Here is a 16,331-nt window from a genome sequence, read left to right on the forward strand (position 1 = left end):
AAACAATAGGGTGCTACATGCATTTACATTACATACATTGCAATATTAGATCAAAACACATTACAATAAACAATTGAAAAAGAGAAAAATAAAATTTTACTTACCTCATCCTGCAGCACGTCCTCGATGCTCTCCCATCCCGGGCACCAGACTCCGAGCGTTAGGTGATGTCACATAGTCAACTGCCTTATCCAATCCAGATGCTTCTCTCATGCTGTTAAGCAGCATGAGTGAAGTGTCTGGATTGGATGGAGCAGGCTGCCTCAGTGTTCTAAAAGGCACTGAAGCCCTGTGCCTGCTCTCCAACCCAGCTGTCTCACAGCTGGGTTGAAAGGTTTGAATTGCACATGTCGGGCTGGCCTTAGTATGAGAGCAGGCCAAACCCACATGCACACTTTAAACTGAAGTGGCTACTCCTCATTGCTGCCGATTTGACACACTGGCCCGCCCTCACACTCCATTCTGCAGAGAGTACAAAATGAAATGGTAATAGAATCATGTTCTTACCATTTTATTTTTCACTCTTTCTACAGCAGTGTGCGGGGTCAGCCCTCCTCCGCTCCGATGGAGGAACCGCCGCTGGCTCACTACCTATGAAGCTAAAAAATTTCTGAGAGTGTGAACATCAATGGTTCTGTTATGAATGACACAAATATAACAAGCAAGTATTAATGTAGAGCATAGTGCAACATTTATTGTTAGTTTTTATGATTATTCTTATTTCTTGGTGAAGCAAATCTTTTTCCTTGAAACATGGTTCTGCCAATATGTGTTTTTGCTCTCTACTGGCACGTAAGCTGAGGGCTTTTTCAAGGCTGAAGTGGTTGGTTTAGGTACAAAATGTTCTCAGAAATATCATGCTTTCTGTATTTCACCAGGATGCTAACTAGATTAAGGTATTTTCATTATGAGCTTTACTAGTAATCACTGTAACGTATACTTTACTTGTCTAATGCTGAAAATTAAAATTCATTACATTTCTTGTTCTAGTAAATATTCTAATGAAACACAGTAACATGTTATTTTGAGAACATTTCATAGTAAAAGTTAATACACAGCACCAGAGCATAAAACACATTGAGTCAGAGTATGATCTTAATAGGTAATTTTTACCTTAGCTTAACGCCAGATCTAACATATTTCCTTATTGCAAACGGAGTGATTAGCTAAATTGCAGGGTTTGTGACAAGCAGATTTGTTTTTCGCATGTACTAAATCCACATAGCGATTCGAAAACATATTACCAAATCGTTAAATGGGTTTAGGAAATCATAAGGAATCGCTATGTGAAAGGGGCGTGTTTAGGATGTCCATTCCAAATAGTGATTCCTTATGGTATGTATTAATGGTTTGCGACCAAAATGTGGTCACAAAACAATATTATACCAACATCTCGAAGGAGGTGGTAACCCAGTCACAAATAAGAAGGGGACATCTTCCCTTTTTGTGGATGATCAAAAAAATATTTTTTAATAGTAGGCAGGAACCAAAGCAATGGAACCACTGCCTACTCTAAAAATAGCTTTACAAATGTTTTATTTTTTTTGTAAGTGCACCACATTTGCCTTTAAGGAAAATGGGCTGCAATAAAAAAAAAACAGTCATAGACAATGTTGTTTGCTGACCTCAGCAGGCCGCCATATCTGTTATGGCAATGAATCATAGTGTCACAATTTGTACCCTATCTCATTAATATTCAGGAGGTAGGTCGAATTACAGCCCACTGCAGTTTGGTTCTTTGTGGCTGATCTATCAGTATGTAGGTTGGTTCGCAAAAGACCATTGGATTTACTAAAAGTCTGCAAGTTGTGACCATTATTATTGAATCCAATGTACATACGTCTGGCCCATAAACGGTAAATAACAAGCAACCTTGTGGTAGTGGAGGCCTGTATTGCGTAACATACTCAGAAGGTTCTGTAGTGTAGGTATCATTTTCTATGCGGAAGCAAAGAAGGTAGACGCTTTGGATGGTTGTAAAGAATGGAAGTAGGTCAGTCTCAAAATATATTGCCTGCAGATTTACATCCTGATCTAGTATGATTGTATATTGACCTGTTCACATAAATAGCAAGCCCCATTCGGAGTCTAAACTATCAGAATGTGTCTTCTGGTGAGGCGCGTGGAATAATGACTTACCCATTGCGTTGTTGAGTGGAGGGAAGTAAATCTCGGGACGTTGTGGTGTAAATTTAATGTGGTATGTTTACATCCTAGTTCTCGTCTTGCATTCGATTCTTAACTAAAACCAGACAAGACGAGATGTCTGACTATCCCATGGAACAAAATATATATTAATTATGTATAAATTAAATGCACAAGGGCATAAATAGTGCTACATTAACATATTAATCCAGTTAATATCTATATTATTATTATCTTTTGCATTGTCAGTATTTTCTTCCCTGCTTGTTATGCACAGTGTGATACTGATATCTGGTACATCATAAGAATAAACACATTTAGGTAATCGTTTTTTGTGTAATACACGTTGTTTTGGGCACATGTTGTACATCAAAACAAGCAGCTTTTATGAGCAATAACAAGTCAGTAGGAACACTGCTAACATTTAGTCATTCCACCTACTATGTGAAAACATTATTCAAATCCTCTAGTTTGAACAAGCATCTGTTCTAAGACCTGTTTGCATTCTTTTTATAATTCGGTCAGAACAGTAGTCATAGTCCGTCTTTATGTGAAACCTGCAAGCGCAGCTTTTGTTGCATCGTTCTGTTTGTGCATCTGTTGCATTATTCCTCAACACCAGTGTGCAATGGAGATCAGGTTCCTAGTCAGAGCTAAAGTCTCTGTTGGTAGCGAAGCTATGGTGCCCATTAATGGTTGTACTATTAAGTTTCATTGGTCAACTTGGTTAGTCAGGCTGGCCTTTCATTACTGTCAACTACGTATTGTAATTAGCTTCTGTTGGTATATAGACAATAGCAGTGGTTGGAGCTCAAGAGAGGAAGAGCTTAGATTTGTGCGACACAGCCAACTAAAGCCAATCATAAATCTCTTCCTCTCTTTTCAGTCTTTGTTTCATTGAGGCAAGGCAAAGCATCGACTCACTCTTTCCTTCTTAGCAGTAGTACCCAATTTCCCACTCTATACGTGGTGTAATCCTCCCCAGAGGCTTCTGTCAGTCACAATGTGTCATAGTTTTATTAGCCTCTCAGAAACTGCCTATAAGAGGCGATGTACATGTGTGGGTTTTAGTGGCCATGTTGCGAGTCAAAATATATATTTCGATATTGTGGTGGATGGTGCAAAGACAACTCATTAATCGCTTTGGACTAATGTCCCTTTACATCTGAAATATAGGGGACAGGTTGAGACCCAATGGTGACAAGTGTGGGTCCCACGCAATAGCCAGCCATTCTGCAACAATTTCCTCAAGCTTGTATCAGCAGCCACATTTTTCGGTAGAGTATAGCAGCGTACAAGCGCTGCTTTTCCAACGTGTTGGTATGTAGCTGGGCTTTTAACAATGCCCACATCACACCCGTCACTACCACTCGTTCATGGGCTTGCCCTTCAAAAATCCTTTGATGACGTTGGTAAATGGCTTGCATTTGTCCTTCCTTGGGGAGGTTTTGCTACTGCCTTGGCCATCGGTCCTGTTACACGGCTAATTGCACTTCGGCCGATAAGTTTGACTGCGAGCGAACTTCTTTTTCCTTTTGTGTGTCTCTTCACTCTGATGCTCCTGGTGGGCCGTGGCACTGTGAAACTGTTTTACTTTTAATTTTCAATTTATGTGGCAAGAAAAGTCCAGTTATGAGTTTATAACGCTAATAGCTCTAACTCGAAAAAATGTGAGACCTGTTGCATTGCAAATTCTTCTTAAGTTAGGGTATTTGCTAGGGCAGTTCATCCTTTCGCCATGTGAAGCCCAATGAGGAGGTACAATTGTGTAAGGAAGCAGTCTAGCTTTGGTTGCAGATTAATTCGTTTTGGTGCCATAGTGATCTTCAATAGGGTTTTGCTCCCTGTCGCTTTATATAGTGAATACAAATTCAGAATTCAATGCTATTGGCAGGGCTTCAAACTAATCACTGATGTGACCTCATTCTGCTTCAACAACCCGCTTCAGGTTGTAGTTCCTTCGTTTTCAGCATTGTAACTTGTTGGTGATGTATACCCGATTGATATTACCTGAACAGGTTACCGCAGCTGTACTTCCCTCACAGACAAAAACACATTCAGACTGAATGGGAGACAAAAGAAGGGGGGAGAAGCGGAAGAGTCCATGTAAAGTCTCTCTAAAGGAAATTAATATGTTATGCTATAATTATGCTAAGTAAATTGTAATGCGCAGGCTTATGTTGCCAAACTGATCATTTCTTTGGGCGTTGGGTAAATGTTATAACTTCAACGTGTTTGTTGCTCAGAGATACGTGGATATCTTTAGATCTGCACTTAAAGCAGAATTGAACTGTCTGCGTCTCCTAAAACTGTAATTGGTTTGACCTAACTCAAAAGGATCCATTTTTGAAAATCTGGCAGGGGTGAAAGGCTGACTTGCCCAAAATGATTAAATCTGTGTCATGCAATGACATTCAATCGGAACCTCAGTTTCTTGCTTAAGATACAGCTAAGGGGAGCCTTTCGTTGTATTCCTAGAGACTAATGGGACAGTGTAGCAATGTGTTCTTGAGAGTTGGGCAGTGGTCTTGAGAAGACTTCCATCTTCTGGGCAGGCTGTAGTTTGATGGTTCTGGATTAATTCAACGCAGCGCCTTTCTTTTCCTGCTGGAAGGGCTGATGCCAAACTGAATTCAGTTCTTTTTGACTGAAACATCTTACGATGAGATCCCGTTTCCTTCATGTAGATTCTCTTGTACACGTCATTTTCTTAATTTCAATGATTTGACAAAGATACATTTTCCCTTCCTGAAAGAACTAAAATGTTTGTGCCCTGCCAACATCACCCCCAGTCCTATCATCTGTCACTGTTCCAGTCAATAATCTATTCATTCCTCATTCAACTACTGATGCACTGATCCATCAGCAAATCTTACCACACAGCAACCCACCTTTTTACCCACATATCCCCCATGTAATACTCAAGTATTCTTCCAACCATAATCTGTTAATCTAACTTGCCACCTCTCATTGCCTAATGTGCTAAGGTATACATCAACCCAGCTTTCTTACAACTAATTATTTTACTCACTCGCTCACATTCTGCCCACAAAATGATTACCTACATAACACTCATCAGTTTATCCATACACACAACCAGTCCATTAAGAAAATATCCCTCATATTCCCATCCACTGGCCATTTACATATGCTTTTCCCTCCCACTTGTCCATCTAATTAACTACCATCCATCCATCTACTCATTAATCTATTCACACATCACACACCAACGGATCTATATAATGACACCTAGAAGAAAGTAAAGCCCCACCAGCTCATCGTTCTGTTTACATGCCATAGATCCACTTATCAAAGTAGCCAACCACCACTCACCCAATGATCTAGTCTTGCAAAATCTTTTGACTCTCTAAGCCAATCATACACTTTCGATTCATTCACCTATCTTCTGACAAAGCTATTTGTGCATTCACTGAACCATCCATATAATTACTACTCCAGGTACACAGAAAAGACACCCATCCACTCATTTGCCACCTCTCAAACCAGAGCAGCACTCCCCATCTGTCGAGATCACCCACCCAGTCATTCCGTCTCCTAAACCCTGCAGCATTTATGTAGTTCTACCAAATCATCGTACAACTAAGAATGTAGGCAACCACTTAACAATTAACTTACCAACACCTCAGCATAGCTGCAAAAACAATCTATTGATGTGTATATTTAGATACGACTCATCCATTTATCGATCCACTCCATTCACTGCCCCACCTGTTCAACAACTTTCTAATTAACGTATCAGTCTGTGAATCTGTACAACAATCGACACAATCCTAAACCAGTCACACTCACACTAACAACCATCTGCCAATTACTTTTCTTTGTGCACCCTACTGCATTGCTTACACTCAACTGCTGTCTATGAGTGTATCTCCCACTAGTAGAAAGACCGGGGTGTAACAAAGGCCCCCGCAGTACACTGTGCACGAGGGCAGGCCACTACAGGTACTTTGCGGGGAGGGCCTTTTTAAGTTTTGTTACGCCACTGGAAAAGACAAATCCACTTCACTTCCACAATCTTCCTTCAAGCACCTCATCTAATCAACCCACACTTTAACCTCTAAATGAACTAGCTAACCTATTGCTATCCAGTCAAACACTTAACTTTTTTCAAGAACTCTATTAGTTAAACTCTAATCCAGCTGCCCACCACTCGTTCACGAGGCAATCTGTCAAATAAACCACCTCCCTATTCAAGAAATGTGGTCAGTCTTTTGTTTGAATGGTTGTTTCAGGCCTGTCCAAGGCTACATGTGACTGTGATCGTTTTAACGTGGTTTGACATTTTTTGACTGAACAGTTGTTAACTGTATTTAAGTGCATTGCTACATTCAAGCCAGCTCTGTAGCCATTACAATTGGACATCACTTTCTTCCTTCCATTGTCATTCACTCTCTTAGTAGGGGTATAGATAGGGATATATGTTCAGGTATGTAGATGATACAGTGGCTGGAGGGCACTTTTGGGAAAATGTAAGTGCAATGATGAGTCTTCTAGACCATTTTCACCAGTTTGTCAATATTGTTTATGAGAGAAATGGTACTGCATCAACTTAGAATCTTCAGTAGAGCTAGTGAGTTGAAGCCACTAGAGCTATATTAATGAAAATGGAGGGTAGACTCCTTAATGATACTTTTCAAAAGTGTAATGGGAAGTATCCATGTATTATCTTACTCAAACTCTATATCACCCTTCATTTAACTCAACCATGCAAACCTCGCTTTCTTTGTTTTTCATGAGTATTGCAGGCTCTCCTACGCTTAAATTTCCTCATCAATTGACTGTCTCATTGAGACTCTGTTTCACTTAAAATGTTCTTTGCTCTCCTTTCCCAGTACGAAGGCCATATCAATGAGCTGCTGCTGTCTGTCATCACCTGGGTGGGCATCGTGATTTCGCTTGTCTGCCTGGCCATCTGTATCTCTACTTTCTGCTTCCTACGCGGACTCCAAACTGACCGCAACACTATCCATAAGAACCTGTGTATCAACCTATTCATCGCTGAATTACTGTTTCTCATTGGCATCGATAAGACACAGTATGAGGTGAGAAGACTAGGACAAGGTCAAGCTTGATGTGTGAGGCTAATATCGTAGTAGAAGACAGAAGTCTGCAGAAAAGGATGGGGAGACAAAAGGAAATAGAGTAATGGGAAGGACATCAAAATGGAAAAAGAGAGGGCAACAGACTCAGGAGCAGAGGGAATATGGTGACCATATAAAGATGGAAAAAGGGACAAGTAAAGTCAGAGGAATAAGGGGCAGGAAAGAAAGGAGAGGAAAGAACACTGAGAGGGATGAACAATGTCCATAGTTGATGTGCATGTAGAGTGGGGAGAACTTGATAGGTGCGGAGGAAGAGGGCCCAAAATCTGGAAGGGGAGCATGATTGACAGGCTATACTTTGGATAAGAGGGAAACAAACTGTGAGAGAGGGACTACCACTGGTAAGAAAGACAGGGCACTAGAAATAGTAAAAAGAAGGGAGTAGATGGAGAAAACGCAGAAAAAGATAAGATGGGAAACTGACACAGAGACACGTTTGGTGATGGGTAATATACAACACAGGAATATATAAGAGGGGAAAGGACAACAGCTAGGGAAAGAGAAAGAAGGTGGTAACAGAAATGGAAACAAAAATGAGAAGGATTTAATTCATAGAAAATAGAATGAAGTCTGTAGAAGGAGGAATATGGCTTGTGGTGGGGCATCAGGGACCAATGGAGAATGTTTGGAGGATCCAGGGAAAGGTCCACAGGATACAGATTAGGTAGTGAGGAAGAAGCAAAGAAGACATAGCAGATACATAGATAAAGATAGCTTGTTTCTACCTTCTCCTGTCAGCTGTGACAAGTACATTTTAAAAGCGGGTGGCTTTTTTGCATGGGCAAGCAGGTACAGTCTAAGCCTTAACTATCGACGCACAGTGTTCTCTTATCTGTCACTTCCTTTCCTCTTTTTTCATGTCTATTTTTGTCTAGAATACCTGTCACTCATGCACTGCTCTATTTTGCTTCTTTCCTTTTTAGCTGAGTGCCTGTTGTCCTAAGAATCTTTAACAGTCCATACTTATACATATATCTTACCCCAACCTTTCTTCCATCAATCTATTTCAAACTAGTATATGTTTCCCAGTAACTGTTACATAGGCTTATGTGCCTTTCCTCTGCAGCAGGCTCCATTGTGTCTCTTTTAGAAACATGTATTTCATTGTGTGCTCTCTAAAGCAGTTTTTGTTGCCTGCTGTCTCTTCTACCAGTTTGTGTTCATAAACTCCCCATAACTTCTATTTATCTCATACGCTGTTAGAGTGTCTAGTCACTCACCAGTCTCTGTTAATCTCAGTATCTAACATCAAAGCTCCCCTCGACCTTTTGTCTAGGATTCCTCTATAGATACTCTTTCCTTTCCAGTTTCCGATGGTCCTTTTACACCTGTGGTGCTATAACTGTATCAGCATATTTACTGCACCTGAATTGTCCTGTCGCATCATAAGAATACATTTTAAATTATTTGTTTGTTTATTTATTTATTCATTTGAACTACTCAAACCATTTTTAAAAGAAATGGTGGGACCATGCACAATAAAATGGATGAAATTCTGCTTTAAAAAGATTGATTTTCTTTTAGAAGACTCAATCATATGTATGGCTCTGCCCAATGATTTTAAGGTTCATGTATAAAACATATAAAATATTGCTAGACTGAAATTTGTACTTTTAGTTTACCCATTAAACTCTGGATGATACCCAAAACGTTAAATTCCATAATAAGCAACGAACCACAATTTATTGCCTTTTTGCATCTGTTTCCATAGTGTACTGTATGCCAGATACCATGTAATATCCTGTTTGTCCTTTTCATGCCCCCATTAAGCAAGTAACATCGCACAAAATCTACAATTCTGCACCATGCACTGCCTGTGGGCAATGTGTTTTCTGCACACACATTTGGCCAGCTCTTCTTATCCACACTTCCTTGGTATATAAGCTAGCAGCTAATTAAAGCAAACTTCCTTATATTTCTCTGTCCATGGTCAGATGCAGTAGAACACATGCCTCTCCTTCACACAGCTTCTGCCCACCTCTTGCACGGGGTCTGATTAACAATCTTGTTGATTCCAATACAACTCTATTTGGTACTACTCTTTTCTTTGGTTTACTTCTGCTCTGTTCATAAAAAATCTCAATGCATTCTACAGATCTCCTCATACTCACCTTTCATTCGCTACAGTTAATGCTTAGCTATTCACACCTTCCCCCTCATCCGTTCACTTACCCTTAATATTCCCACACCTACTTCTCTTTATTTTCTTCCAACTCTTCCACTGCCTCCAGCTTTTTCATATTTGATCCTCTAGCAGTTACATTCTCTCCTGTATTCTGTGTTTGTCTGATATCTCACCATACGTAGCTCTCATTTTCTATCTCTGCCTATCCCTCATTAGCTTTATTTCTATTTCTCCCTATTTACCTCTGACTCTTTCACACCCACCTGTCTTCCTTTCTGCTTCTGTCTGATCTAGATTGCCTGTCCTATCTTTGCTGGCCTGCTGCATTATTTTTTTCTGGCTGCCTTCTCCTGGATGTGCCTGGAGGGTGTCCATCTCTACCTGATGCTGGTCGAGGTCTTTGAGAGTGAATATTCACGCAAGAAATATTACTACCTGTGTGGATACTTTTTCCCAGCCCTGGTGGTGGGCATCGCTGCTGCCATCGACTATCGCAGCTATGGCACAGAGAAGGCGTAAGTATTGTTCATAGGCTGGGGGTTCTCTGGGGTGCCATAGCCAAGCCTGTTAGTGGCCGAAGAGCAAGTATATATTGGATGTTATTGAATATTCAGTTTGGGAACTAAAATACCAAAGGATGAAACACAGCTCTGTGTGAGGTCTGACCCATGTTGTGTCAAATGCTGCAGGAAGCACAGTCTATAGTTTTAGAGAGAAGTGAGAGCACATCATTCTGCAGTATGTTAAAGATGTTGGAACTCACTGCTTCCTTGACAGTGAGGTAATATAATTGCACAGGACTTGTGCAGTGTCATATCCACCTTCTGCTGTACTGAAAGAATAAGTGGTATACTAACAACTGTGGATCTCTAGGTCACCATCTTCAACCTTGTTATAGCACAGGAATCATCCTACATTAATGTTCTCTCGCCTATAGCCCATCCCAAGGATCCGGTGCAAATCCTATCCATACATATGCCAAAGTGGAGTCAACCAAACTGTGATATTGAAACTGTACTATAACCAGCACACGGAAAAGTGAAATTATCAGTTCCTATCTCTGTATTACGCCTTTTAAGCTCCAATCTAGAAATGGTTTGATTTGTTTGCTCCTGAGTTACATTTGAGGTTCCTGTCCAAATATGTGTACACTTTCACATGCAGCTGGCCATCACACTTACTACATCCTATCCCTCATTGCCCATGGTATAGACATAGTTCAGATTGTTAAACTCTGGGTGTCATATCCAAAAATGCAGCTTCCCAGTCTATTTTTGTAGTCCACCTCGGTCTTCTGTACTGCTTACCTCGTTACCCAGTTTTTAAGAATTGCCAAATTTACCATCAAAGTTGTTGTAGAAGTCCCACAGACCTGCATTAGATTCTGTTTTATAGGACTGTCCTTGCAATCTATGTCCTACCAGAGGTTCTTAATATTTTCATTAAGAGTCTCCACAATTGGGCTGGAGATATGTAAGTTGGGTTCTATTAAGTAAACCTTGTTCTCTAAGAACACATCTTTAAGGACCCCACGGCAATCTGCAGAATAACCCAAAAACTATTCTTCTTGCTATTTTCTGAAAAATAGGTTTAGGATGGAGGATCAAGGGTAAAAATGAGGTTGGTGAGAAGATGACTGAATCAGTAGTGCTAATTGTGTCTTCTCTTTGCTAGCTGCTGGCTGCGGGTGGATAATTACTTCATCTGGAGCTTCATCGGGCCAGTTTCCTTCGTAATTGTGGTGAGTATTCTAGGACTCCTTCCCTTGCTGGGTGTAACACTTGGAACGTCCAAGAGCCTGCTTCCATATGCTACCTAGAAGAGAACCATAGGGGTAGCTTGACCTTTGCAGCTGACATCACTGGCACACACAACCTTGTTATCTCTGGTAGGGTTTAGGCTGGCCCTTACACTGATGGCTAGTTTCTCTAAATAGTGGTAGTTCTTTCGTTGATGTTGCTAGTTTGCTTAGTTCCCAGAACTGCTGATGCATCAGAGGAATTTCGGGGAGTCCCTTGGTCTCTGGAGTGGATGTCATCTTTTGAGCCTTTGTGCTGTTTGAGCTATCATGTTAGTGGTGATGCCCATATGTTACTGGTGGTTCTGTCTCTTTAAAATGTTCTAGTGTTCTGATTTCCCAGTCTCTATGCCAGCCCAGTGGAGGGCTAGAATGGTCCTCTCAGCTGATATAATTCATTCATGACTGGGTCCAGCTTACTTGCTTTTCACGTTGGTGGTTGGGCCCATATGAAGATACTAGTTCTGGCCTATAAGATGCTGTCACTATTCGAATATGCGGATTTTGTGCTAACTGGGTGGAGCACTATGGGTCTAGCTTGGTGCTCTGAGCTGTTTTCATCATCATAAATACTGGAAGGAGGAGTGCTGCAGCAGTTCAGTAGGTGAATCCACAATAAAGATGCCTGTAAGTTTGTTTTTACCTTGACAGTTGTAGTGCATTCAAAGGCAAAGGTCAAATGTCATGCTATGTCTTCTCACACATTGATGTTTGTTCTTTTAACATGGAGATTGGGGTTTAACTTTCTCTAAATGTAAATTTAGAGCATTTTGTAAGGTGAACTATCTGACGATTTTCCTTGGGTACTGAGAGTGAAAAGAAGGCTGCAGAATATCAGGGATTTTTTTCTAACACACAACAAAATGTAAATTTCTGTAAGTGAACTGTACAAATATTTTAAACGATATCAGCAGTTAGGACAACACAAAGTTAATTCTGTAATTTTTGTAAATCTGAAGTGTGATGGAAACAAACATTTTAATAGAATCAAAACAAGTCAGGACACTTATTGATGTGCAAATGATACATGATTGCAGAAACCCAGTTCCATTTGTGTTATTGTTCTATCAGTAAAATTGCACATTAGTGTGAATGTTGTGTCCATTTCAATGGAAAATGTGCTGTCAGTTAAAGTAATAGATTTGCAACAGTATGCTCCAAAACGCGCCCCTGGTGGCTACATACGAACGTGCCTGTCTCATTCATTACGCTTGTTCTTTGTGTGACCTTGGATTTTGCACAATCTCTATGAGGTCTTCGGTAATGGAAATTGATGGCAGCACCCCCCACAATGAAAAGTTTTCCACCACCGCAGTTCATCGGGGCCAGTCCTGGTCTAGCATATTTGTTGTACCCGGGTATGTGTGGTTTGGGGTTTAGAAGAGACTGCCAGTTTCCCAGACTCTAACTCCCCCCCCCCCCAGCAGACTTTTGATTTATACAGTGAGAAGGCCTCGCTCTACAGCAGCAGCAGGTGCTCTCGCGCTCGCATCCCCGGATCCCGAAGCGACCCCGGGGCCACGTCTGCATCTCAGGCTAGCTGGAGCGGCGGTACAAAGTCTATTTTCACAGAGCCCTTGCTGCGGTGTGATTAGAAATATTAATGAGTGCGACTCCGCTAGAAAGTTGTTGTTCTTCGGAGCCCGCTCCCCGCACCCCGGGGCAGGATCGTAGAGCAGGCCAGAGAGGGGATCAATACGGAAAAAAGAAGGAGTTTGTCAAACAGTGAAACCACATCAGAGGCCTAATCTGCCAGGATCGATCCGAGGCGGACTGCGGGGAGTGGGCTCAAGAGAAACTTTGTATGTGTGCGTGTATGTGGGTGTTTTCCGTGTAGACTGGCATGCATGAGAGCGCATATATGTGTGAGTGTAATTTTGTGTGTGCATGCGTGTTTGTGCTGCATGTGCGCTTGTGTTCTGCATATGTGGGTATGCATGTACGTGTGCCTCTGTGTGTGTGTGGCTGGATGCAGCCTAGTGAAGATGCTGTATTTGTCAGAAATTAATGATTATGCTTATTTTTTCCCACCACACAGAATATTGTTTGAGTAAGGTGTGATTGTCTTAATGTTTCTTCGTAAATTACATGTCGTAGGACTTCGCTTATATCTATGGTTCAGGTCCAGGAGGTGACGTTGTGACTTTGTTCATGTCTTGAAGGTCTGTGGAAACAATCCATATCGGTGGGTTGTGTCTGACTGACAAACACTCCATTTGTTTGTGTACAGCAGCTTGACCCTTGCACAGGGTTCCTTCTAAGCGCCGTGAAAAATCTTTGTCATGCAAACACCGTGCAGACTCTTTACCAACAGGGTCACCCGCCACTCAGTGCTTCCCCTTGCACAACCTGTAAACCCATCTCTTTAGAACCTAAAAAAGGTGCCACACACTCGGCTTCCTGATGCACAAATAGTCCAGCCACATGATTCGTTGTGGCAATGATCTACTACATCCTAAGATGTGACCCCCAAGTACCAACATACGGAAGGAAAGTCCTGAGTACAGGGCAGCACCGGAAGTAGTTAGGAATGGTAGGTCTGGGAGTCACACAAACAGCGAGCAAGTTCACACACACACGTCCACATCCTGGAGCTAGTCCACACTCATGATCTTGGAGTAATCTCAACCTTGAAACCCCAAACAACTCCACAGCAATCTATTATAACTTATCTTCTCCCCAACATCAAGTACTGTCCACACCCCAGCAGCAAGTCCCAAGCAGAGCACATCTGTGCAGGAAGGTGCTAACTTGATACAGGCCTGGTCTACAGAATAATTTCAATGCCTTTGACGTAAGGATACTAGATACGACAAACCTCAAGGACATCCTAATTGTCCATCCCATTAAGATAGCTACTACCATTGACGAGTGCCATACAAAAATAAACAAGAATCAAAACCACCCATAAACGTTTAAAAATTAATTTTTCCATCTTGATCATGCCACAACTTGAACCCCCAGCGATGTGTTGCTAGTACCTGTGTGATCCATACACGATACAAGGAATATTTTGAGGCACCAGAGTACACAAAGAACATACTATCTTCATCAAATCTTTCTAGCTATAATTTGGTCATGGAACATATTTATCATTCATCATTTTCCATGACATGGCAAATCGCAAAGAAATGAGAAAAAGCCTTTTGCCCAACTAAGGAGCTTCCCAATGATTTATTGATATTTTCGACCCCCAGAATTGTGAATACCTCCACTTAACAGAACAGCCTCAACAGTGCTTAATTTGTAAATAAAAAAAGGTGCCGGTGCTCAAAGCCCTCCTCTTAAACACGCAACTGCTGCAATTAAATGTACGAACTCGGAATACTGAGGCAGCGTAATCCCGATGCCATCTCGGGCCTCTTCAATCCATATAAAGCCACTCCCTGCCCCTTCAGCTCACTCTAGCAGCTTTCTGCTTTCTCTCATCATGACGCTTTTTCGTTTTTCTCTTCCTCCTTCTTTCCCATATGTGTCTTTTGCTTGTAAATGCTTGAGGCAGAAGACTAAGCGCCAGCCCTCAAAAATAAGTGCCAGTGCTCAGCACCGGAAACAACAAGCACAAATTAAGCACTGAGCCTCGAAACATCTTGCCCCTCCATTCTCCCTATTGCCTTATGTCTCCCCACTTTGGCTACCTTCCAACCAATGGAAGGAGCTTTAGTTAATTCCTTGGTAGAGGAAGTCATAAAATTCTATGTAAAATTTTTTGGATGACATGTCACTTGTTTAAATCTCAAATAGTCGGCAGACCTAAAGTTATTGGAATCAATAACTCCTATAGAAAAAATGGAAGTTAATAGTTGGATGCGCTATAGACCAGGCGTTATCCTTCTGCCGATGTAAGTAATTGGAAGGCAAATCTGTGTATGGGATTTGTAGGGATCCTAAATCAAAAAGGATTAGCGGATGAGACTAAATGGATGTTAACTAGTGACCTAGCTTTACTGAGGCTCCAAAGCTGGAAGTCGTTTTGAAATTTGATTTTTCTTTGCCTCATATTTCAGGGATATTTTTCATCAGTACACAAAATATAGAAAAAAGACTGCCATAATCACTTCCCTAAGCTACAGAGAAGTTGATAAACCTAAGAAACACAATTGAAACACTTTTCTTGCTTTAAGAACCATTACAGTCATGGTTTAAAAAGTTAAACTTCATATTTATGTATGAAATCACACATTCATTGCATTCATCTCTCCTCAAGAACCTAACCGAGCCCCAGAAAGAAAAATCACCTCTTTCAAAATTGTTAAAACCAAACCCAGAATACGGGAGTCTGTGGTTAGAATGGGGTGTGGGGGCAAGGTTGAGCCATGGCCCTGAAAGCAACCCCATAACCTGCAGCCCACTGGAAAAATTAGAGTAGCAGAATGGCAAGTCCGGGCTTGGACTCCACTCCAATCAACGGATTGACTGGATGATGTCTGTTATTGAATGAATAATATGATATCTTATCCAAAGGACTGTGTGGCACAGGGGCTAGGGTGCTTTCAATTGACTGCCCCACCCCTAGGGCTGACACAAAAAACTTTGTGTAATCTTTGAATTAGAGCTGACCTCGTTGACAATAAATATATGCTGTGATCAAAGGAGCACAATTATCATCCTTGCTCCACAGGAAAATACAGTTCCTACACATTGTTCATCATGACCCTATGGTGGCACATCTTGACTTCGGACCATAGTGTAGTTGGCCTAGTCAAAAGATTTGTTGACAGACTACAGACATGTAGTTATTGTGGTATGAGGGGCCCAGTGACGTTGTGGATGTCTACTGAATCATCGGTAGAGTAGAGTGTGTGCCTCTGTCAGTACCTCATTGTCATGGGTGTCGAATTTGATTCCTAGTGCCACTGATGCCTGACTTTATGCCAGTGTCTCTCTCGTGTACGCACCATACCCCTAATAATTAACCAAAGTCTTTAATGTGGTCAGAAGCAACCGCTGGTTCTAATAATGGTGGCCTCTGATAGTAGAATGTGTTGGGGAAACTCAAGGTGTCCCCCATATACCTTAATTTGGCTATGCTTGCCCCATTGGCACTTCTCATACAGTGTTGGGTTACAGCTATGGGAAAAAAAGAGATATATACTGATGTCTGAGGGAGCTATTAGGTTATGGGAGACAAAGATGGCAC

At 41.4% G+C, this 16,331-nt stretch overlaps 1 protein-coding gene across 2 annotated transcripts in view; it reads left to right on the forward strand.

The window, feature by feature from the left end:
* ADGRL1 (adhesion G protein-coupled receptor L1) overlaps positions 1-16,331 on the forward strand; it is a 561,888-nt gene that overhangs the window by 516,055 nt on the left and 29,502 nt on the right. For both annotated transcript variants that reach the window (XM_069231717.1, XM_069231716.1), the window contains exons 14-16: positions 6,999-7,208; positions 9,688-9,908; positions 11,068-11,134. In XM_069231717.1, the coding sequence (XP_069087818.1) occupies positions 6,999-7,208; positions 9,688-9,908; positions 11,068-11,134 (498 nt within the window). The remainder of the gene's footprint in view (positions 1-6,998; positions 7,209-9,687; positions 9,909-11,067; positions 11,135-16,331) is intronic.

This window comes from Pleurodeles waltl, chromosome 4_2 (assembly GCF_031143425.1).
Source record: "Pleurodeles waltl isolate 20211129_DDA chromosome 4_2, aPleWal1.hap1.20221129, whole genome shotgun sequence".
NCBI classification, from domain to species: domain Eukaryota; kingdom Metazoa; phylum Chordata; class Amphibia; order Caudata; family Salamandridae; genus Pleurodeles; species Pleurodeles waltl.